The sequence below is a fragment of the Mesocricetus auratus genome, unplaced genomic scaffold (genome assembly GCF_017639785.1).
Source record: "Mesocricetus auratus isolate SY011 unplaced genomic scaffold, BCM_Maur_2.0 Super-Scaffold_100008, whole genome shotgun sequence".
NCBI lineage: Eukaryota > Metazoa > Chordata > Mammalia > Rodentia > Cricetidae > Mesocricetus > Mesocricetus auratus.
Genome location: NW_024429192.1, coordinates 79,264,648 through 79,287,840, shown reverse-complemented (window position 1 = coordinate 79,287,840; position 23,193 = coordinate 79,264,648). Strand labels below are relative to the sequence as shown.

At 45.1% G+C, this 23,193-nt stretch overlaps 1 protein-coding gene across 1 annotated transcript in view; it reads left to right on the top strand.

The window, feature by feature from the left end:
- The window catches only part of Gna12 (G protein subunit alpha 12), an 80,080-nt gene that overhangs the window by 25,226 nt on the left and 31,661 nt on the right, over positions 1–23,193 (top strand). Inside the window, exon 2 of the mRNA XM_005079969.4 lies at positions 20,444–20,659. Coding sequence (XP_005080026.3) covers positions 20,444–20,659 — 216 coding nt within the window. The remainder of the gene's footprint in view (positions 1–20,443; positions 20,660–23,193) is intronic.

Here is a 23,193-nt window from a genome sequence, read left to right as displayed (position 1 = left end):
GCCACCACCGCCCAGCCGAGGACTCCATTTCTTAATGGTCTTCGTAGAACAGCTGTAGCCCACACAGCTTCAGAATTTCATAAACTTAGAATAGTTAGAAAGTTCATTAGAAAAACCCTTGATTGACCTCTTTCATCTAGACAGCATCTTAGCAGAATGGAAATGGCTCCTACAGAGTGTTGTCTGTGTAGATTAGAAGGTGGCAGCACCGTCGTCTTTATGAAGTGGTAAGGCAGAGACCATGGTGGTTGGTTGCCTGACCAATAAACTGGGCAGGTAGGTGTGGAACAAGGAAGTTTGCAGCTGCTTTACCTCACTAGAAGATTTCTTTTCCTCTTTGTAGTATAGAGAATTGAACCTAGGGCCTTGCACATGATAGGCAAGTGCTTCCTACCCTGAGCTTCATCTTCAGACACTTTTTTCTTTTTCTCTCACAAATATTGCTCCAGTTGGCCTCAAACTTTTTTTAAAATTTATTTGCATTGGTGCTTTGCCTGCGTATATATCTGTGAGGATGCCAGTTCTGCTGGAACTGGAGTTACAGACAGCTGTAAGATGCCATGTGGGTACTGGGAATTGAACTCAGGTCCTCTGGAAGAGCAGCCAGTGCTCTTAACCACTGAGCCATCTCTCCAGCCCCTGGCCTCAAACTTTTTTAATTTTGATTTTTGCCTTAGCCTTTCTGGTGCTGGGATTACAGGCATGGCTATCATAACCAGCTAGGACTTATTTTTTTCACCTTAAACAATAGCCAGGTCTGGTGGTACCTGGGCCCTGTGGGGGCACTTCAAGCTCAAACTATAACACTTAGTCTAATGTTTCCAAATTATCTATATTATGGAGTCAAAGCCTGTTCTTGAGATAACTCTTCTATCTGTAGACAAGTTATTGATCCATTTTTTAGGCAGTAGACATGGGGTATGGTGTTATATGCATGTGTATGGCATGTGTGCATGTGTGTACAAGTGCACTTGACTGTGTATACACACAGATGACCAAGGAGGACATTTAGTATCCTATTCTATCATTAACTTCTTTGAGACAGTCTCTTGCTGAACCTGGACTTGGCCATAAGCAAATCCCAGTGATCCTCCTATGTTTGTGCATGTGCACACACACACACTAGGGGTAATAGGCATGTACTACCACACCCAGTTCTCTACGTAGGCTCTGGGGATTTAATCGAAGATCCTCATGATCACAAAGTAGATGTGCTTACCTACAGAACCATCTCTCCAGCCCCATTCATTATTCTTTATAGCTAAGAAAACTCTATTGCTTGTCTGTTGATGAGTACCTGGCAGGTCTGTAACCTCACTATTGAAACAGTGCAGTCCTTGGAGTATACTCTCAACACTGGTGACCAGATTGTGGGCTTATTCCTATGGTGACTGCACCCATTTACATTTCTGCCAACAGTATATGAGGGTCCCTCCTCTCCAGACCTTGTTTTCTCCATAGTTGCCATTCTAGCTGGGGTGTGATGAAATCTCAGTATCATTTTTTAACTTGCCTTTTTCCCTGACAGCCGAGGGTGCTGAACAGTTTCTCAAGTTTATTTGCCATTCTTCTCTGTGTCTCAGTGACTGTCCATCTTATTTGCTTATTTACTGACTGGCTCATTTTGGGGTGGGAGGACATTTGATTTTTGCATATTTTTATATAATCTAGATATTAATCCCATCAGTTGTCTAGCTGGCAAAGATTTTCTCCCATACTGTAAGCCATCTTCACCCAGTTCACTGTTTCCTTTGCTATGCAGAAGACTTGGGATGACCCGTTTTTTAAATGACAGTGTTGCTCTGTGTCTAATAAGTCTTCTTAATGGCAATTCCCATAACCTTCCAAACTCTATAATGTGCCTTTTAGCCATTACATAGTCATTGTCCATTCAGTAAACTAACTTCAATGTACTGTACTGAATGCTAGTGCCATTTGAAATGTTAACAGTAATTTCATGGTGTTCTAGTGCCTTTTAAACTAGTGATTAGTGTGCAGTGTTCAGAGATTTAAAAATAAAACTCCCAGGAAGGGAGGCAGAAAGAGACTAGGCACCCCAAGTGTCCTTCACTCACAGCTGACAGCCAAAGACATCACCATTCTTATTTTATATGTCTTCCATTTTATCACTTTGAATTTCTTCATGATGCTTTCTTCTCCTCCTAGGACTGAAACCACACTATTTAGACTGGAGTCTTCACTAGCTCCATCTTTGTGTCCTGAGATAAGTGTCTCATTCATGCATGCATCCATTCATCCCAGGAACTCCTGAATGCTAGGGGCTAAATTTAGCACTGGGAAGACAGCAGTAGTCAGATAGACACGGCCTTGGAATTTGCATTCTTGTGGTTGAACAGCTTAGGAACAAATAGTAAATTAAGAAATATATGATTCAGGCATGGTAGTATATACATATAATCCCAGCATCCAAGAGTTTGAGGCAGGAGGATTACAAGCTCCAGGCCAGACTATATGTTATATAGTGAAATCTTATTTCAAAACAAACAAGACTTGGTGGTGGTGCTAATCTTTAATCCCAGCACTTGAGAAGCAGAGGCAGGAGGTAAGCCCTGGGCTTCATCCCCTTTGCTGCAGAGACAATTAATTAAAATGGAAAGGACTAGGGAGATAACCTAGTCAGTAAAGTGCTTGTTCATTGCAAGCATGAGGACCTGAGTTCAGGCCCTAGCACCCCATAAAAACCCAAGTGAGGTGCTTTCCAGCTGCAATCCCAATGCTGATAGGCAGAGACAGAGATCCCTGGAGCTCCCTGACCTACCAAAATCAGTGAGTTCAGTGTCCAGTGAGAGACCCTGTCTCATAAAAACAAGAAAAATGACTTCTGAGTAACAACACCTAAAGTCAGCCCCTGGCCTCCACACAGACACATGTATGAGCACACTTGCTATGCATAGATATACACACAAATAAAAATAAGTAGTGGGAAGCCATTGCCATGATTAGAAGAGACAAATGATGCATCCTGTAATTCTGTTGTTGCATGCTGGGTGGAACATTGCCCAAGACCAGGAGGTAGGTACAAGGTTCAGGAAGAGTAAGAGTAGGGTGGCTACTTAGAGCTGAGGGGTCCATTCAGGAGGTCCAATGTGTATGGTATCCTCACTGAAACACATCCTGTTTTTCTCAGATTATGAGCCAGTTTCTTTCTTCACCTGTGAACTAGAATATGATTATCCTTTCTCATGGTTGCTCTTGGGGTAAAAAAGGTGCCATTTTGTCAGCCTCATAGTTATCTTCCTACAACTGCTGCCCTAGGCCCAGAGGCAGCAACTGGATTTGTTCAGTCTACATTCTTGCACCTCTATTGTGTGTGTGTGTGTATGTGTGTGTATGTGTATGTGCGTGTTTTAAGAATTAAAATAAGCAAGAAGGTGGTGGCACACACCTTTAATCCCAGCACTTAGGAGGCAGAGGCAGGCAAATCTCTTGAGTTCGAGGCCAGCCTAAACAGAGTGAGTTCCAAGACAGCCAGGGCTACACAGAGAAACCCTGTCTTAAAAAAAAAAGGAAGAGGAAGAGAAGAAGAATTATTTTTAAGTAATAGTGCCACTTTGAACACTTTGTTTGTAAGTCAAATTGTTTACCCTTCCATTTGTATCCCAGCCATGCTGGTGTGTGGAGCTGTTCACTCTAACCAGCGTGTGGCTTGCCACAGTGATGATCTGTCCCCCTCCTAATATAAAGTCAGGTTGTTTACCATTTCCCCTGTGCCCAACAGTGCTGCACTGTATGTCCTTGCCCATGTCCCTAGTGTGTTGTGGCCAGAACTGCTCTGGAACGTACTCAGATGTGGGTCGAGGGGCGGTTTCAGGCCAGGCTGGCTCCACCAGATGCCGTCAACACTGCTTCTCAAGGGACATATCAGAGAGGTCTGGAAAACCACACAGCTTATTTTAGATTAATGAACAATGCACAGTAAATATATCATTGGATCTTACTGAATATGTGCACTGCAAAAAGAAGGAAAACGGTGATGGGGCGCCTGGGAGACAAGCACATATGGATGTTACTGTGCTGAGAATGGGCTTAGTGCTCACCGGTCTGGAAAGCCAGAGCAAGCACACCATGCCTGGCCTCCACTGTGGTTTCTGTGAAAAGAAACAAACAAGGTGGGAAAGGAGGTTTATGATCAGGCAGTTTAAATCATGTTGGGGGCTACAGAATGGCCACTGGTGGTCCAGCACCTAGCCCTGGGTGACTGGGGCAGAGGAATACAGTATCAAGCTGAGGACAGCCAGGGGAGGCTTCAAAGAGGTGTCTCTTGAGTGTGTGTTCTATATTGGCTGGTGAGATGGTAAGGCTTCTCACAGGGCAGTCTGTCTTGTCCTTGAGAAGAGCTGTATCTCACCAATCAGCAAGGCCTCAGGTGTCATAATGCCAAAGATATAGAAAATGAACACTTGTAGATCTGGAATGTCAAAGAATGTGAAATCCACCATTTTCCTGTCCTAGCTGGGTAGGCAACAGGCAGAGGAGCCCTCAGAAGTGTTCAACCTGAGCTCTAGCCATAGAGACCTTGAATCAAGAGGTCTTGGGTTCAGCCTGGGACTGTGGAGAGGATGTACCCTGCTGGTGAGGACCACTGACATATTTAGTCACATAGAGAAGAAAAAGAAACCAGAGTCCTGGGGTCAGCACATGGCTGTCAGAGCTTAGCAACCAGAAAGCAATATGTAGAGACCTATGCAACAACAGAAACAAATTCCATATTGTTATTATGGATGAGATTCACAATACAGTCACAACAGTGGAATATACCTTCTTATGACTGTAGTTTGCCAAGGGGAGGTTCAAATCTACTGGGGACATTTCATTTGAGATACAAAGTCAGTTTCTGACCACCTGATCAGTGGTTTTGCCCACCTGTCCCCTATGGGGGATGGTCATGCAAAAGTGTCTGTTTGTCCTGGTCTGAACTCATGTCACCATAGCTCACCCCCTCCCTACCGTACAACCCATAGTTCTTGACTGAGGGCAGTGTGGAGAGAGAGCTTAATTCTATCCTTTGGTTCTGACAGTCTGATGTCGGCCTACTCCAAATGCTTTGAGGTTTGGGTTTCCCAATGGATACAGACTGAATTACAGGCTTCTTAACATTGCCCAGCCCTGGAGAAGGCAGTCTCTGATGACCTCAGAGTGAGCAGGCAAACACAGCTTCTTACAGTCTAACTCTCCCCTAGACCTGCTGTGTGGCAGGGGCAAGGCAAGCAGTGTCCTCAGTTTTATTGGCATCTTGACCAGTGGTGACCAAATCTGAGAGTGGCTTTGTGGTCCACACATGGATAAATGTGTGACAGAAGGCCAAGCTCCCAAATGGGCAGTCTCCAAGTCTATTTTGTCAAACCTATAAAGAATTTTCTTTTAGGTGCTAGAGATATAACCCAGGGCTTCATGCATGTGAGACACATTACCACTAAATTATACTGCAGATCTCAAAGGTGTGTGTGTGTGTGTGTGTGTGTGTGTGTGTGTGTGTGTGTGTGTGTGTGTGTGTGTGTTCATGGAGAGACCAAAGGACAACCTTTAATGTTCCTCATATGCTGGCCACCTTGTACTTTGAGAAAGGACTGACTGGTCAGTCAGACTAGCAATCCCCCTGTGTCTACATTTCCAGCACTGACTACAAGTGCATCACTGCTCCCAGGTTTTGTTTTTATTGTGGGCTCCAGGGATTGAACTCAGGTCCTAAGTTTTCAGGCAAGCACTATATACCAGCCCTCCTTAAACAAACAAAAAATGCATTTGTATGTGTATATGATATGCATGCACATAGGAGTATTGAGGACACATTTACTTATGGGTACATGTATGTAAATATGAAGAGGTGAATCAACACTGGATATCTTTCTCAATTTCTCTCCACTTTACTGAAGTAGAATCTCTCACTGAACACAAAGCTTGCCAATTGGCTAGTCTAGCTAACCAACCAGCCCTAGGATCCCCTATTACTTGCCTCCCAAGTGCTGAGGATACAGGCAGTAGCCATGCCTTCCCAGTCTTCACAGGAGTTCTGGGGATCCAAACTCCAATCCTCATATTTGCATAGCATGCAAATTTATCCACTAAGCTGTCTCTCCAGTCCCTTAAAATATTTAATAACAACCTTGACATTACATTTCTTCTATTTCCAAAATATTTTACTCACTTTCAAACATCAATCAAAGAAAAAATCCAAAAGACCTCATAAAGTCTAGGCTACAGCTTTAGCCCAGTGCCCACCACCACAGTGCTATCTTCTCTCCACATAGTCCTGGTCTTTCTGATGTTTTGTTTAATTTTGTAAAAATGCATAACTTAATCCCAGCACTCGGGAGGCAGAGGCAGGCGGATCTCTGTGAGTTCGAGGCCGGGCTGGACTGATAGCCTCCAAAACAATACAGAGAAACCCTGTCTCGTAAAAACCAAAAAAAAAAAAAAAATGAACAAACAAAAATGCATAACTCAGGGCCCTTGCCCATGATTCCTCTTACCAGGGAAACTGCCACAGCTTCCTTCATGGCTGACTCCTCAGCTTAAGGTCCATATCTGTGCCACTCTCTCTGTGGCCTTCTGACAGCTTGTTTTTGACAGTCTCTTCCCACAGACAGAACACTGGTGTGGTGCCTGCAAGCCTGCCCTGCCTTTCTGTTGGATTGTCCATGTTCTCTTCAGGCCAGCTTCTCAGGGACCTAACCATAACTGGCCTTGGTGCTGCCATAGAACAAGACTAACAGCAACTCGGGGCAAACTGAATTAGGTTCAGCAGGCTGCTACAGAACAGAAATAATGTCCTTATCACTTGTGGGTGCCTGCTGTGAGGCACTAGAAATAAAATGTGCATGTTTCCCAGGCCCTGTGCATAGTGCAACCTGGCATGGAGGCTGGCAAGCCACTACAGACTCCCATGGTTTACCATACAAAGAGGAAAGTGGAGAGGAGAGGAGGTGCTTATCGCACTTGCAGTGACCCGGCTGTCAGACACAGCCTGATAAACTCCCAACTCTGAAATTCTGTGCCACAGCAAGCAACCAGGCAGAAAACAGAGCAGGCTGTGGGTGAGTGAACACACCTGAGGGCCCAGTGGCAGAACTTCATGGCAGTTTGTGGGTGCCAAAGAAATCCCCCCAGAGTCTTAGTGTTCATGAGCTTGGGTGAAGTTGAAAGATGATTTATTCTGATGTCTGTAATTGTCTTTACTCCAGACTATACAAAGGAGGTGTGTGTGTGTTCACTAGTGTGTGCTTGTGTGGAGCTCAGAGGTTAATAGATGTCTTCTTCAGACACTCTTTGCCTTTTTATTTTAGACTCTCTGAACCCAGAGTTTGCTGTCTCCACTACACTGGCTAGCCAATTAGCTCCCCAGTGCTGGGCTTACAAGTATGGTACTTGCACATCCAGCTTTTTAAAACACATGATCTGGGGATCTTTAACATGACCTGGAAACTCGGGTCCTCATGCTTGCCGACTGTGCTACCTCCCCAGTCACCATCCCCACCCCCCATTTTGAGGGGTTACTACTCTGTAGTCCAGGCTGGCATCAAGCTTGCAGACTCCTTGCTTCAGTCTTCTTGTGTGCTCTGGTTACAGACATGCACCACCATGCCAGCCTGACCCAGTTACTAGCATTAACTAGTTAACTAGGTTACTAGAGTCTACCAGCAGTGGTTGGAGTTCTTCTGATGAAGGCACAGGCACAGTGAGTTCAGCTCCCAGAGACAGCATTGCTAGTAGCAAGTCAGAGCCTCCTAATCCCTGCCTGGCCAGAGCTCTCCAGGGAAACATCCGAGAGGATATATATGTAGCTATGTGAAAGGAGATTTCATGTGAGGAGTGATCTGCCAGCTTAGAGACCTGAGGAAGCCAGGGTAAAAATCCATGCAGTCCGAAAGCCTAAGAACACAGGGAGCTGTCAGAGGGAGCCCCAGTCTGAGAGGAGACCAGTGAGTTGTCCTGGCTCAAGCCAGCAAGACAGAGAAAGGGCAGGTCCCCCCCTCCTGGACCTTCTCTCCGCCCAGGCTGTTAGGGACCAGGGAGGTGTTCACCAGTGCTGGGAATGGTTGTCCATACTGGGAAGCCATTGTCCTTGGAAATACCCAGGCACATCATGTTGAGACAAATGTTTAGCAGTCACAGTATGTGTCCCTGGCTTATAGACATGGAGGGCTCGCAGATAGGCAGACCTAGGCATGGTCCTCACTACAGCCTGCTCCACCAGGAGCAGATCCATCTTACACCTAACCAGGAACACTTGCCTCAATTCTTTAATTCATAGACTCAAGTGCATCTGTGCTGTCCTGAAATGCCTGCCTTTGTCTTCAGCTCCGTGAGTCCAGAGATAGCACCATCCTGTTCCCACATATCCCTCTGACCTTAAGTTCACTCATGACTCTCTGGTGCCATTAGCACTGTCAACAAACATTGCTGACAGGAAGCCTCCCTTTCTTCCCTGGACCCAGTGAAGATTGTACCACATGCCTGTCCTGGACTTAGAAAATGCAAACATTACCTTTGGCTTATCAAAGCATACAAATATTTACAGTTTTGAAACTTTGTTTCATTCTTGAGCTAGAAAATGTACACTACAGTCAGGGATAAACTGATTATAATTCAAATATAGGAAGTGCTTAATGATTTTATTTATATATATACATATACATATACACATATATAGTTAAATCCCTGGAAAACCAAGTAACTTTGAGTTAGAGGTAGAGCATGCCCCCATCTCTTGTACATACATGTGCTCTGTGTGTGTGTGCTCTGTGTGTGTGTGTGTGATATGCACATGTGTGCAGGTGTGTGCACCTATGAGCAGGTGTGTGGAGATGGAAGAGGATGTATTCTGCTTTATTCACTTGAAACGGGGCCTCACTGAATCTGGAGCCAGGCTAGCTCTCTACCTTATTGCTATTATCACAACCAAAAGCCAAGTTAAGAATGTGGGTAGATGGCACAGGGGGAAACTGCTTACTGTGCAAGAATGAACATGCAAATTCAAATATTCAATGCCCACATGAACAGTGTCATGCATCTGTAGTCCCAGCCATAACAGGAGATAGGCCAATCTGGGAGCTTACTGGCAGCCAGTCTGACCAAAACTGTGAGCTCCAGGTTCAACGAGAAACCCTGTCTCAAAAAGCAAGGGGGAGTGGCTGGAGAGGTAGTTACATGATTAAGAGGACCTGGGTTCAGTCCCAGTACCCACATGGCAGCTCACAATCCAGGATCCAACATCCTCTTCATGCACACATGTGGTGTACACATAAAACACTTATACACATAAAATAAAAATAAAGAAATCTTTAAAAACTAAATTGTAGGACAGACTTCTGAGAGCAAAAGACACTCTATAAGTTCAAGGTCAGCCTGGTTTACTTAGTGAGTTTCAGGCCAACTAGGGTTATATAGTGAGACCCTGTCTCAAACAATAAATAAGCAAATAAAATAAGGTGAAGAAGTCTCCTGATGTTGACCTTTGGTCTCCACACATGCATGCACAGCCTTGCACACATACATGCATTGCAGACACCGCAAACCTGTTGCCCCTAAATGACACACTATGGCAGGTAGTGGTGGTATTATGACTTCTATTAATTGTTTCATCTGTCTGTGGTGCCATGGTCTGTAGGTGGTCCCTCCATCCATGTACTAAAATTCTGCCCCAAGATGGTGGTATTAAGAGACATGAGGCCTTTGGGTGATCAGGCCACTAGCACAAACTCCTCCTGAGTGGGATCAGTAACCTTAAAAGGGGAGGTTCTAAAGAGCTTCCATCCCTCTACCACATGAGGAAACGGAAGGCCTCACTTATGACTCAGAAAGCATCCCTGACCACTGGATGGCTCAGCTGGTGCTTGGTCTAAGATTCCCCACTCCCAAAACTGAGAACTGCTCTACTCCCTCCAAGCCACTCAGCCTGCTGCATTTTACTGTAACTCGAAGAGAAGGCATGCAAACATAAAAAATCATTATTAAGTTGATGCGTCCTCAGAGATGTCCCTCCCTCCCAGAAAGGCCACACTTCTAAGCAGCAGACCATTTCTCAGTAGACTGGGCCCCAGGTTCCTTAGGGCCTTGAAGGAGGGTCTGTGTTTATTACCCAGAGAAACAACTATTGGATACTTTGAAAACAAGTGAAACAGAGGTGGAAAAGTTGCTCCTGCAAAGGCCCTCAGACCTCTGCATCTCTTATAGTCACATCAGTAAACTAGCCTTTTGATTGAACTCTGTCAGTTGGCTCTTGTCTTCTGTCATTGACACATGAAAAAGATAAATTTATCAAAAAGAGTTTAAGCCAGGTAGTGGTGGCACACACCTTTAATATAGCACTCTGGGAGGCAGAGACAGGCAGATCTCTTGAGTTGGTGGCTAGCCTGGTCTACAAAGCAAGTTCCAGGAAAGTCAGGACTGTTACACAGAGAAGCAACAACAAAAAATTATACTTTTTTTTTTAATACAGGATGAGCCAGTATGCATTTTTAACTCATTGATGAGTGCTCATGTCATGGGCCTCCCTCTGGAAACTGGCTAATGGTATTTTGTTTGTCTACCATTGACCAATGATGGTGTAATGCACATCTGTCAATATAAATAATGGAGAATAACTGTAGTATGGTGGTGCACTCCTAGGATCCCAGCACTACATGATGTCTGTCTCAAAAATGACAGCTTTGGACGTTCCCCTCTGTAGCCTGTGAGACAGAAGGGTGGTCACTCTTTTTTTCCTAGTGATGACCCCAAGAACCTTTCATTCTTCCTCCCACAAGGGCATCTGTTGTGTGTCAGGCCAAGGGACATGGAAGGGGACAGGCAACAGTCTTGCCCTCCTGGGGCTGACATTCCAGTAAGGGAATAAAGGAAAGATAGTAACCAAGATAAATGAGTAATCTATTGTGTGTTAGCTAAAGAGAAAAACAAAGGTGTGTGAAAGATGGAGCCACAAGTGCAAAGGCCCCTAGACAGAACCAGGGAGGCCTTTGAGGCTGGAGTAGAGCAGGCCACAGGGTAAGCAGAAGGAATTGGGGTCAGAAGTTACAGGCTGGCCCATGTAGGTCTCCAAGGTGTTTGTAAGGACCTCAGCTTTTGCTCTAAATCCATCAGTGGCCCTTGGGGAGGATTTAAACAAATAAGTGATCTAAACTGACTTGGTTTAATCAACTGACTGGTTGCTGGCTTTGAGAGTAGACTGATGGGATAAATGTAGATACAGGGACACTAGTCAGAAGACCTGCAGCCATCCAGCTGAAGCTGTAATTGTAGTCAAGGGACAGCATCTGCTGACATCTGGGTACAGAACATAGGGAACATTATACTCCCACCTGTCACCACTGAAGCTCTCTAAGTTCAGGTAGTCCCTTTGTACGACCTGCATGGGACCTAACTTGAGTGCTAGGAACTCTCTTGGGCCATGGTCAGCCTGCAGAGGAGGCACAAGCTTTGGGGACTAGCAGGTCTCTTGGCTACTGGTTTTGGCAATCTACAGAGAGCCCTGTTTACAAAGACATACTGATGGCAGGGACCTAGACTTTAGATGGAGACCAGCCTGAGGTGTGTAGAAAATTGGAAATTGCTGTAAAGATGGGAGGAGGGGCTGAGTAGAAAGAAAATGCATCAGTAGATTCCTGAAACAAATGTTGGAACTGCAGGACCAACTCAGCCCTTTCATAAGTGCTAATTAGGTGCAGCTTAAGATTTTTGTTCTCAGCTATCTAGACTGGTACCATCCAGTCCATGGAAGGCAGGTTCCTGAGTTTACTACTCAAGTCCTAAGATGAAGAAAACAGCCGTAAAAATTTCAAAGTAGATAAGGAAGGGTAGTGTGAGACAGGGCCTCACTCTAGCCCAAACTGGCCTTGAACTCGAGATCCTAGTGTTTCAGGCTCTGGAGTTCTTGGGGTGGAAGATGGGCTCCAGCAGTTCTGTTCCATCTAATTATGAACCGAGGCTCCTCCATGGCCAAAGCGGTGTTATGTTCCCCGAGTTTTTCCTAGGAGCCAAGCAGCTACACACTCCCAAGTCTGTTTATGTCTGAAACCTGCCACTTAACGTGAAATGCTCAGTGTGACAGTTCAGCAAGAGGCCACTTAGTGCTGATCCTAAATTTACTGACATGCCAAAGTACATTTTTGCTGATGTTTATGTTACCATTGAGTTTATTTTCTCTGGTAATCATTTTATCTTCTGTCAGTTTTTCCTCTAGTCAGTTGGGTCTAATCAGATTGTTTTTCCACAGAGCTGGGCCAGGTACTTGGGGCTTCATAGCTGCCAGGCAGTACTTCACCCACCTTCCCCACTCCATGCTAGATAGTTCTAGAGGCAAGAACAAGGACCATGAGCAAGCCATTTTCCCCTTATTCTTTATTTTAATGTGTCAGTATTTCACATAAACAATCATTAATGTTAGCTTGGCCATCAGATTAAAGTCTGTTCTGAACTCCGACTAAATGTTTTTAATTTCACTTTATGCCTTGGTATGATGGTTCTCTTGGAAGTATTGGCTGGACCTCAGAACAGTAGACATTTTGATTACTGAGTAGAGACCTTAGCACTTTATCTATTACGTAGGAATAGCTACTTACTGCTGATATAAAGATTGAATATGAAAGTCTATCTTATGGATAGAACCCAATGTCTGTTATTTTTCTGGGTTTTCTACTTAATACTGTCTGATGTAGTAAACCTGCTGCATTTTCAGTTCTGCTGTATTTTTCTCTGACCTGTGGTCCAAAGATAGCTACAAAGGTATTGGTGAAGGACAGTTTCAGTTTAGAAGATTGATAAGAAAAACAATTTGTGAAAATTAAAGAACAATGAGAAAAGTCTCAATATTTAAATTGTTGTGTCTTTTTGGAGAGTAGTTTAGTACTCCTTATAAAAAGCATCAAATATATATGCATATATTTTATTTAAAAATTTTTTAAAACATTTACTTTGTGTGTGAAGGGATATATACCTGCTGCAGTGCATGTATAGAGGTCATTGCACAGTCCAACTCAAGTGGAGGTACCTTTACTGGCTGAGCCATCTTTCCCATACTATGTATATAGTCTCTGTATGTGTGTGTGTGTGTGTGTGTGTGGGTGGGTGGGGGCTGCAGAGACCAGATGAAGGAGTTGGATTCCTCTGGATCTAGAGTTACAGGTGGCATTGAGCCCCATATGGGTGTGGAAAACCAAACCAAACTGTGGTTCTCTGAGGTCTCAGCAAGCACTCTTAACCACTAAGCCATTTTTTCTAGCTCCTTATGCATAAAATTTGACCCAGAAATTCCATAATTCATCTATCTAAAATTTCTCACAAGGAATTAGAGTCAGATATGTGCCAGCAAGTACGATCAAGGAAATTCCTGAATGATTTTTCTACCCTTCATCCACTGGAACTGATTCTGGGTTGATTGAATTTAGACAGGGTCTCCTGTACCTAGACTAGCCCTATATCACTGTGCCAAAGATAACCCAGAACTCCTGATCCTTCAGCCTATACATCCTCACAGCCTGCTGTAATTCTTCCCTGAACCTCCTAGGTTGACACAGTGGGCACAAGCAAGGGCCAGCACCTGCGGTCTTGACAGAAGAACATAATACACAATTCAGCCTGCAGAGACAGACAGACAACACTTGAATATATTCACTTGGTCATTTTATTTTGAACAAAAATCCTATGAAGCATCTTCTCTGTGTTCAGTTTATTCCACTATTTACTATTGCATGCTATTTCCTTCCTTTAAAATACCATGGAGATTATTTCACAGACTTGAATCAGAAAACATGGGATGAGTGCATTGGGCTGGAGTGGTTCGGGTATTTGTTTATTCTTGCTTGTCATGGCTAAGCGCATTAACAGGAAAGCCTCCTTTCCCCTCGGTGTTTGTCTTTATAACATTTGGTGAAATGTTTAGACGATTCCTGGGTTTCTGGTCTGACACCTGGGAGAACAGTTGAGGAGGGACTTGGCTGTGAGTGGCTGCAGGTGGTGGTTTTCAGAAGCCTCTAAATGCTGGAGCTTGAGCTCTCACCAAGCCTTTCACACACCTCATTGGAGAACTGAGGAAACCTGGGCAATGGTGAAGTTCTCTCCCCACCCCCCCCCCTTTCTTTGACTTTCAGAAAACCCTTTTCTAGTCAATAATGACTCCCTGTTTCCCTGTATATCCTAAACCCAGAAGGTTTTTATGTCTGTTAGGGGATTGTGGTTGTTTTGAGGGTCTCATGTATTCCAGGCTGACATCCTCTTTGTTAGGTTCCCTGGTCTTCCTGCCTTCACCTCCCAGTGTGAGGGATCACAGGCATGTGCCACTTCACCCAACAAAACCCAGTTTGGCCTCTGGGTCCATCTATTTTCTGAAAATTTTGCTTGGAATTTCCCACTGACCCACTAATTCAGCTTTGCCAAAACCTCACCCACACATCACCCAGCTGCTTCTAGGCTTGCTCTGTGTTCTTTTAGTGGGATGCCCCTCTCCTTTGTTTGGCTCCCCCTTGGAGCAACTGACCGTTCTCTGTGGCTGCCCTGCCTTCTGTTCCTCTTTCTTGAAAGACCCCACCCTCCATAGATCTGATGAGTGAGCTAGGCCTCATGTCCCTTTTCTAAAACCTTTTGTTTGTCCCCATTTCTTACCAAAGAAGTTGCAGATTTCTTAGCTGGCCCATGCCTGTCTTTAAATCACACCTCCCACCATCAGTGACATTTCTGGCTATCCTCCATTGTTTTGACCTTCCTTTGTAGCATTATCTCTAGACTCCATCTGATGGCCCTGCTCTGTCCTGCTCTGACAATCTTTGAATGCACCCTGGGAGCAGGAGCCACAATCTAGCCTCTTGGATCTTTTCCCATTGCCTGGCACTGTTCTTTGCCTCAGGCTGCTGGTAGAACTCAGTGGGTGGCTTTTCTAGCAGAATAATGTGCTTGTGTGTCCCAGAGAGAGGCAGTGGGACAGAGCCACCAGGGGTGCCATCCACCTTCTCATTGAGGGTACACTGACTGACTTTACTTTTCTTTCTCATCCCTCTGGCCTTTAAATGTGAGCATCCTTGGTGCTGGTTGGTTCCAGAGAGAAACTAAGAGGCTCTGTCTCTGCCTGCCTGATTCATCAACTTACAGAAACGCATCCTGTTTACATTTCTGGCAGCCTCTCATTGATTTGGATGGTGGCCAACAGCTAGCCACTCAGCCCTTGTGGGTTTTTAACCAACAGTATTCCGAGTGCACATGCTCTGTGAAAGCATGTCCAACCCCAACATGTCCTCTGTGCACCACCAAGGCCAAGTCTCCTTGCTGGCCTCTGGTGTCCAGCAAAGCTTTAGTGTATTTTCTGGGAAGACTTCAATCAGGCTTCACTGCTCTAAAATGACTGGGTGACCAGGGACTCACCCAGAAAAATCCATCAGAAATGAGACCAGGGTTTTGAAGTTTGAGTTCTCATCTAAAAAAAAGAAAAAGAAAAACCAAAACACCCCAAAATCCGTATCCCCAGCTTTGTTCTCAACTGAACATTCAAATGATTAGATTTATGTGTTGTCTTAAAGATGCCCTTTGAACAGTTTAAAGTGCTCCGTTATTCTGAGATGAAGTCATCAAACTGCTTACAGCCTTATTTATGCTTTCACAACTGACTGAAATATACGGTTGTCAACACAGTAAATGTGCAATAACAGTCCCTGGGAACGGGGCTTTCCTCCTGGCTGGTAGAGACTCTAGTCTGTAGACTTCTGGCTTCTTTCTTTCTTCTTTATGTGTATTTGGGTTTTTAGGTTTTCTTTGCTTATTTAGGAAATTGATCTTTTACTTTAAAAGAGAGTGAGAGACATTGTCATAGTGTTATACTGTGCAGCCCCACCCCACCCCAATACATTCCATTGAGCTTTTGGAAGCCAGGATCTTACTTTGTAGCCCAGGTAAGCCTTAACTCTATCTTTCTGCCTCTGCCTTTTAAATTGTGGAATTACAAACTGTACCACCACACTCAGTCTAATGTCTTACTTTTAAGGCACTAGTAACTCTCAGTTCTTTTTTTATCTAAGATTTTTAATTGTATGTACACTTTCACTTGCTCAAATATTTGTACCATAGCATACATGTAGAGGTCACAGGACAACTTGCAGGAGTCACTTCTCTCCTTTCACCATCTGGATCCCAGGGATTGGACTCAGGTCATCAGGCTTGGGGGCAAGTACTCTTAGCATTAGCAGCTGGGCCATCTCATAGGCCTCTACAAGCACATTTTAAGCCCAACCAGTATCCCTGTCAGCTCTGAGGAAGGCCTGACTCCTGGTGCTGGAAACAGTCTTGTAAATGACCTGTAGAGATGTGTGTCGGTTTGGACACAGTCTTTGCTTCTGCTATGTAAAAATGATTGGTCTTGAAGATTGTCCATTTCTTTTGTGTTTGTGCACTTGTTTCTTGAGACAGAATTTAACCCCTAAATTGCCTAGGCTATCCTTGAACTTGATTTTCTTGCCTCGGCCTCTCAAGTACTAACAACTGTCTGCCATTAAAACCTGACTTGGGTTGGAGATTTCATTTAGTGAAGTCACACCCCTCATGAAGCTAGATTCGTTATTCTATGAAAATAACACCTGAAAAAATACCTTGTAGCTGGCACTTGGAAGATAGAGGCCAGAGGATCTATGAGAGTTCAAGTCCGTCCCGGGCTATGTCACAAGACCTTGTTTCAGAAAACAAAACAACAGGGCCTGATACAACAGAGTAGCACAGTAGGGCTGCCCATGTCACCTGTTGAGTTGGTTGGCTTCCTGATCCAGGCCATGTGGAGGCTGAAATCCTGTCCCACCTGTCTTTGCTAGGTTCCGGCTGCCACTGCCTAGTAGGACAGGAATCCTCCTTCTGGTTTCAACAAAGGGGACTCTGTGGGTGCTCAGGTTAAGTTTTATTATATATAACATACAGAGTAGGAATGACTTGCTCTTTGATTCCCAACCTTTAGTCTTTTGTCCTTTTGGGAAGGCAGAGATGAGATAGTGTGGTATGAGAAAGCAGGAGGTAGGAAGGCCCCAAAGGCAGCAGTCAGCTGAGAGCAGAGAGGCAGGAGAGTGGAGGGCTTGTTTAGATACTGTCCCCAAATGAGTCCCCATGGTCACATTCAATATCTGCTTAAGACCCAGCTCCTGTTAGGGGCTTCAGAACCTCAGGAGCCTCACCTTTTCCTGCTCTTTCCTCTGACTTCTAGTTCCCATCTGCTCCATCATTGGAACATAAACTGCTCTGGTTGCTGGTGAACTTTCTGAAGCCTTTTTATTTGAAATAATGATAGGTTTGCAGGAAGTTGCCAAGCTAGTCTGAGCAGTGTCAGCCAGTGTTCTCCACTGTTGTGACATACATAATTACAGTACAATAACAGAGCCAGGACATGGACATGGGTACAGTGTGCATAACCATCATGGTCAGGATCATAGAGGTCCTGTGCAGTCCCTTGTCATCATCATCCTTTCCTCCCGTCACCAACCTCCACAACTACCTAACACCGTCCCTCTTTACATTATTTCATACATTTCAAAAACATCTTATGGGGGAAGAGAATAGCTTGTAAACTATTTATTATGTAACATGATCTTTTCAGGCTGGCACTCTTCATTTTGAGTAATGTAGGTAAGATCCTTCCAGGTTGCTATGGCCATTGGTTCCAGAGCTAAGCCCATCGCCTGTTTACCTGCAGCACCAAGGATGGAATACGGGGCCTTCTGCATGCTAAGTGAACACTCAATTGCTGAGCCACACCCCATCACTGTCCATCCCTTTTTATTGCTGAGTAGTATTCCATGGTGTGAACATTCCACCATCCATACCATATACACATTCTTGTGAAGGTTTTTGTGACCAGGTTTTGGTTTCTCTGGGATGAATGCTTGGTTGAGAGGAAGGTCTGTGGGCTGTATAATGTGTTTAGTTTTCTGAGATGCTGCTGAATCTCCCAGTACCCTCACCCTCACACAATACTGGATCTTCCCTATGTAAATAGGTATGTCTTCAGCCAAGGCCTTGCTCTGCTTTCCCAGTCTGTGGCCACTGTGTGCATGTGGGCCTCCCTTTCACCTGTTGATTTCAGCTATGCCTGTTCTTTGCTGAAAGACATCTGAATGTTCTTACCTGTCTCTTTCTCTCTCTCTCTTTCTCTGTGTGTGTGTGTGTGTGTGTGTGTGTGTGTGTGTGTGTGTGTGTGTGCACATGCGTGGAAGTTAAAAGACAGCTTGAGGGAGTTGATTCTTTCCATTGTGTGGGTCTAGAGGATTGAACTCAGGTTGTCAGGTGTGACAGCAAACACCTTTACTTGCTGAGCCATCTAACCACCCCAGGTTTGAGTGTTCTTTAGAAATTAATTCTAAACACAATTCCATTGTCAGCTGTGTGTTTGGCAATGTTTTCTTCCATTGTTGAGTGAATGATGTGAGTGCAGTCACCCCAACTCCAAGGAGACAACACCTCTGCTAGGCATTCCTGTCAGTTAGACCTGAAGGGAAGACTCAATGGATTGAGGCAAGAGTAGAAGGTATAAATACTATCCCAAGGCTCCAGTTGAACTATGAAGAATGCATAGCTGATGAAAGCCTGCCTTGTGATATATTTTAGTAGAAGGAACAACTAAAACTATGGAGCCATGCAGTTTACATGGGCAAATTAGGCAACATGCACATTATATCACAATAAGGCTGCTATTTATTTTTTAAAAGGGTAAGTATGTGGGATGGGGGTAGTGCACACCTGTCATCAAAGCAATCAAGAGGTGGTGGTAGGAGGATCAAGAGTGCGAGGCATACCTTGGCTACACAGTTTTAAGCCAGCCTGTAGTACATGAGTCCTTGTCTCGTTGATTGGTTGGTTGTTTGGTTGGTTGGTTGGTTGGTTGGCTTGGTGGGTAAGACCTCTTGCAGTGCATGTGTGAAGATCTGTGTTTGAATCCCCTGTGCCCACATTGATTGATTGACTGACTGACTGACTGACTGACTGACTTACTGACTTGGGGTGTTGGCTTGGTGAGTAAGACCTCTTGCAATGCATGTGTGAAGATCTGTGTTTGAATCCCCTGTGCCCACATAAAAACTGAACATGATCATGTGATCCTATAACTGCAGACCCATTAGGATGGAGACAGGAGGATTCTCGGGCTTACTGACCTCCAGCCTTCCTCCAGGTTTATTGTGATAAAGGAATAAGGTGGAGAGCAACAGAGCAGGATGCCAGATAGCTCCATCTGGCCTCTGTATGAGAGCACAGGCATGTGCACCCACATGCACATCCACATACACCACATACATAAAACAATAAAAGGGTAAAATATCACATGGAAGTAGTGGAGCTGGTGATATATAGACTGGCAGGTAGCAAGGCAGACAGTCTGCCCTGAACTGGGAGGTCTTTCCTACCATTGCCTTCTTGATGTCTGCATGACTCTACACAGTACTAACTATTCAGAGAGAGCTGAGTAATCTTCAGGCACTCACTGCAGACCTCACAGGCTCTGCCTGGCCATTCTTGAAGCAGTGATCTGAGAGGATGACCAGAAGCCTCCACTGAGATGGAGTTCTTCCAGGCCAGATGTCCCCTGGCACTGTTTTATTTAGGCTCCTTCTCCATCCCCTTGACCCTGTCTGCAAGGGGAGGAAAGGGCAGAGAAGCACTCACTGTATTTTTAACACTGAGGAAGCAAGCAGAAGAACAGAAAGCAGTTTCTGCTGACAGCACAGTACATCTGGGCCTTCAGCTCTTGCCAGGGTTGGGCTCAGCTCATGTCAGCTCAGTTTTTTTTTTCCTGTCTCAGGGTTGCTTACTGCCCTATGTGCATAACCTCCTGCCTGTTTTGAGTTGGGACAAGCACTTGTATTCTTGGTAGGAGTTGACAGTCCTACAACAGTATGGATAATGTGCACTCCCCATGCAGCAGCCCCATCCTAGTGCTTTCACAGGAGGGGAAGGAGACACTGCACATGACATATAGGCTGTTGTTCTAGTTTCCTTTCCACTACTGTGGTAAACAATGACCAAAAGCAATCCAAGGAAGAAAGAGTTTATTTCATCCTACACAAGGTCACAGTTCATCATTGAGCAAATCAGAAACTGAAAGCAGAAACTATGAAGGAGCATGGCTTGTTGGCTCCCTCTTTGGCTAGCTTTCTAATACAGCCCAGGACTACCTGCTCAGGGTGATGCTGCCCACATGGCCTGGGCCCTCCTGCATTGATTAATAGTCAACACAATCCCCCCACTGACCACTTTGAGCTAGGCAGTTCCCCACTTGAGGCTTTCCTCCCAGATGACTATCTGTGGTCCTGGGAATTGAGACACTCATGTACAGACAAACAAGGAGACATGCACTGACCACAAATTTGAATGCTTGTGAGTGTCCTGCCTGTGACAGCCACTGCTAAAGATCACCACTATGGCCTGAGAGCACACAATTAAAAACTTCCTTTCCCTTCTCACCTCCTTCCAGGGCTCGAGGGTGCTTGTGGATGCACGTGACAAGCTCGGCATTCCCTGGCAGCACTCTGAGAACGAGAAGCACGGGATGTTTCTGATGGCCTTCGAGAACAAGGCAGGGCTGCCTGTGGAGCCTGCCACCTTCCAGCTCTATGTGCCAGCCCTGAGTGCACTCTGGAGGGACTCCGGGATCAGGGAAGCCTTCAGCCGCAGGAGCGAGTTCCAGCTGGTAAGGGAGCCTCTGGCCTTTATATGACAATCCTGTCCCCTAGAATTTCCTTTCAAACCCAGCCCAGGATGCTGGGGCAAGAGGATGTCAAGCTCAAGGGGAAAATGTATTAACAGGAGAGAACTGTATCTTACTACAGATTCTAATATTAAAACACTTAGTAGAGGTTTGGCCATCTCATTGGCTCCAGGGAGAACATACTTCTTGGCACAAAGAGCAAGGGGTTCTAACCATAGTCGACTGGCATTCAAGCTACCTTGCCCATATAGGAAAGCAGTACCCTTAAAGCAGCTTTCCCTTCAAGGAGGTGGCAGTAGCCATAGGTGTCGCAGGTGTTCTCTGATGCCCTTTGTAGGTGTCTGACCTTTAAGGGCAGCCTGGGTTTTTAAAAAGAGGATGATGTGGGTGATAGGAGAGGAGGCTCAGCAGTTAAGTCTTTGCTGAGTAATTGTGAGAACTGGAGTTCAGATCCCAGCATCCTGAAAACACCTGTACCTACCTCTGAGGGATCTGCTGCCCCCTTCTGGCCTCTGTGCATGCATACCAGCACATGTATGCATGTATTCACAGATACATTCACACACGTGTAAGTAAATAAAGTGAATCTTTTTAAAAGAAGAATACATTTTTGTGCAGGAAAGCCACAGACATGGCATTGTGCCTAGACACCATGTCAGGAGGCATGTGACACCAGTTTGTTTAGTTACTCAGTTATAGCCCTGTCTGGTGGCCTTTCTCTTATGGAAAGTTACCATTTTTTTGTATTCCTTCCTCATACATATCCTGGGAGACACTAAGAGACCGTGTGTGTTCTCTTTTTCTTCAGTCTGTGTGTGTGTGTGTGGGTGGGTGGGTGGGTGGGTGGGTGGGTGGGTGGGTGGGTGGGTGTGGGTGGGTGCACATGCATGCATGCGTATACACACATGTGGAGGATAGAACTTGACTTCTTCATCTTCCTTGATTGTTTCCCACCTTATACATTGAGGCAGGGCCTCTCGCTTGAAGACGGAGCTCACTGGTTTGACTAATCTACTTGTTAGACTAATCTATGGCTTGTTTGTAGGATCCCCTGCCTCTACCTTTCAAGGGATTGCCATTGGGTCACCATACCCGTGCAGCATCTACATGGGTTCTGGAAATCAGAACTTTAACCCTCACATTTGTGTGGCAAGGTACTTCGTCTAGTGAGCCATCTCCTAGCCAGGCCTTCACCTTCACACAGTAATTTTTAAAGTCCATCTAAAGAGCATAACAGTAGCATTTTTCTCCCCCTTTGAGGCAGAGTCTCACTGTCCAGCTAAAAAAACTCACAAATCCTCCTGACTTGGCCTCCAGGGTACTGGGGTTCTACGGGTGCACTCACCAAGCCAGGTAAAGATGATGCTTTTACTAGACCTTTCCATTTGCACATGCTTCTTCAAGTTAAGGTGAACAGCTAAGGAGAAAGGATGAAAAATAGATGGTGTCATTGCCTCAGCAAAAACTTTTTCACAGGGATAGGACTGGGAATTGAGTAGAAATTATTCTTCAGTGTGTACTGAGTGTTGAACCTTTCCCCCTCGAGTCCTGTGGCTGAGGAAAGGGGGTTCAGACTTGAAGTTGAAGTGGAAATTACTCTAATTGTGGAGGGTTTGCCAGGGAAGGAGGTGCAAACGTTCAGAGTGTTTATTTCCAATGACTGCTTGATAAGATCTCCATCTAGGAAGTTAATATGGAGTTCTCTGGTCAGGTGTTGCCTACCTTGTCCCACCAGGTACAGTGTCTTAAAGCTGGGCAGGCTCTCTGGCCTAGGAAGTCATCCTTGTGCTGCTTCAGGCATGGAAATAAGCCCAGAAAGGTATAGGGTGGCTAAGGCCGTATCTTCTTAGTAGTCAGTGAAAATTTGAGGCTTCAGGTTCCTATCTGCTTATTTTTATTTCCATGTATGCATTTATTCATTCAACATTGAATGCATATTCATGTGTTCTGGACACCCAAGTCCAGAGCTAGAGATTGAGCCAGATGTTAAAGACTGAGCCAGGCACTAGGGACACAGCAGGTAGACCAAAAATGTTTGTTCCTACAGCTTCAATCCAGAAATAGAGTGGCAAACAGCCAGGGTGAGGCTGCCCTGGTGAGGGGACAACAGTCATGTCTCTTTCATCATCTTTCCATCATCCGCTTCAGGTCACCTATGTGATTTCAAAGACAAAGTTAACAACAGGCTAGTGTGCAGGGTTGACTTCTTGTCTAGTGAGTGACAGGTACATAGTGTTTTATCCCTATACTTTGTACATTTCCATAGTTTTCTTTTAGGAAAGCAGCTGACCAGCAGTGCTAAGCCATCCTTGTTGGACAATTATTTGGGCAGCACTTGCAGAGCATAGTCCTCCCGCCCTGTGCCTGGCTTTCCCCTGAAGCTCTCAGTGTTAGAAGCCTTCCATGGGCCATATTCCAGCCACTTGTATTTAGGGCTCCTTCCCTCTCTGCTGCTCTGAGAACTACTTCAGCCAAGTGGCAGCTTCCTTGTCCTTTGTCATCTCAGATGTCTTTCC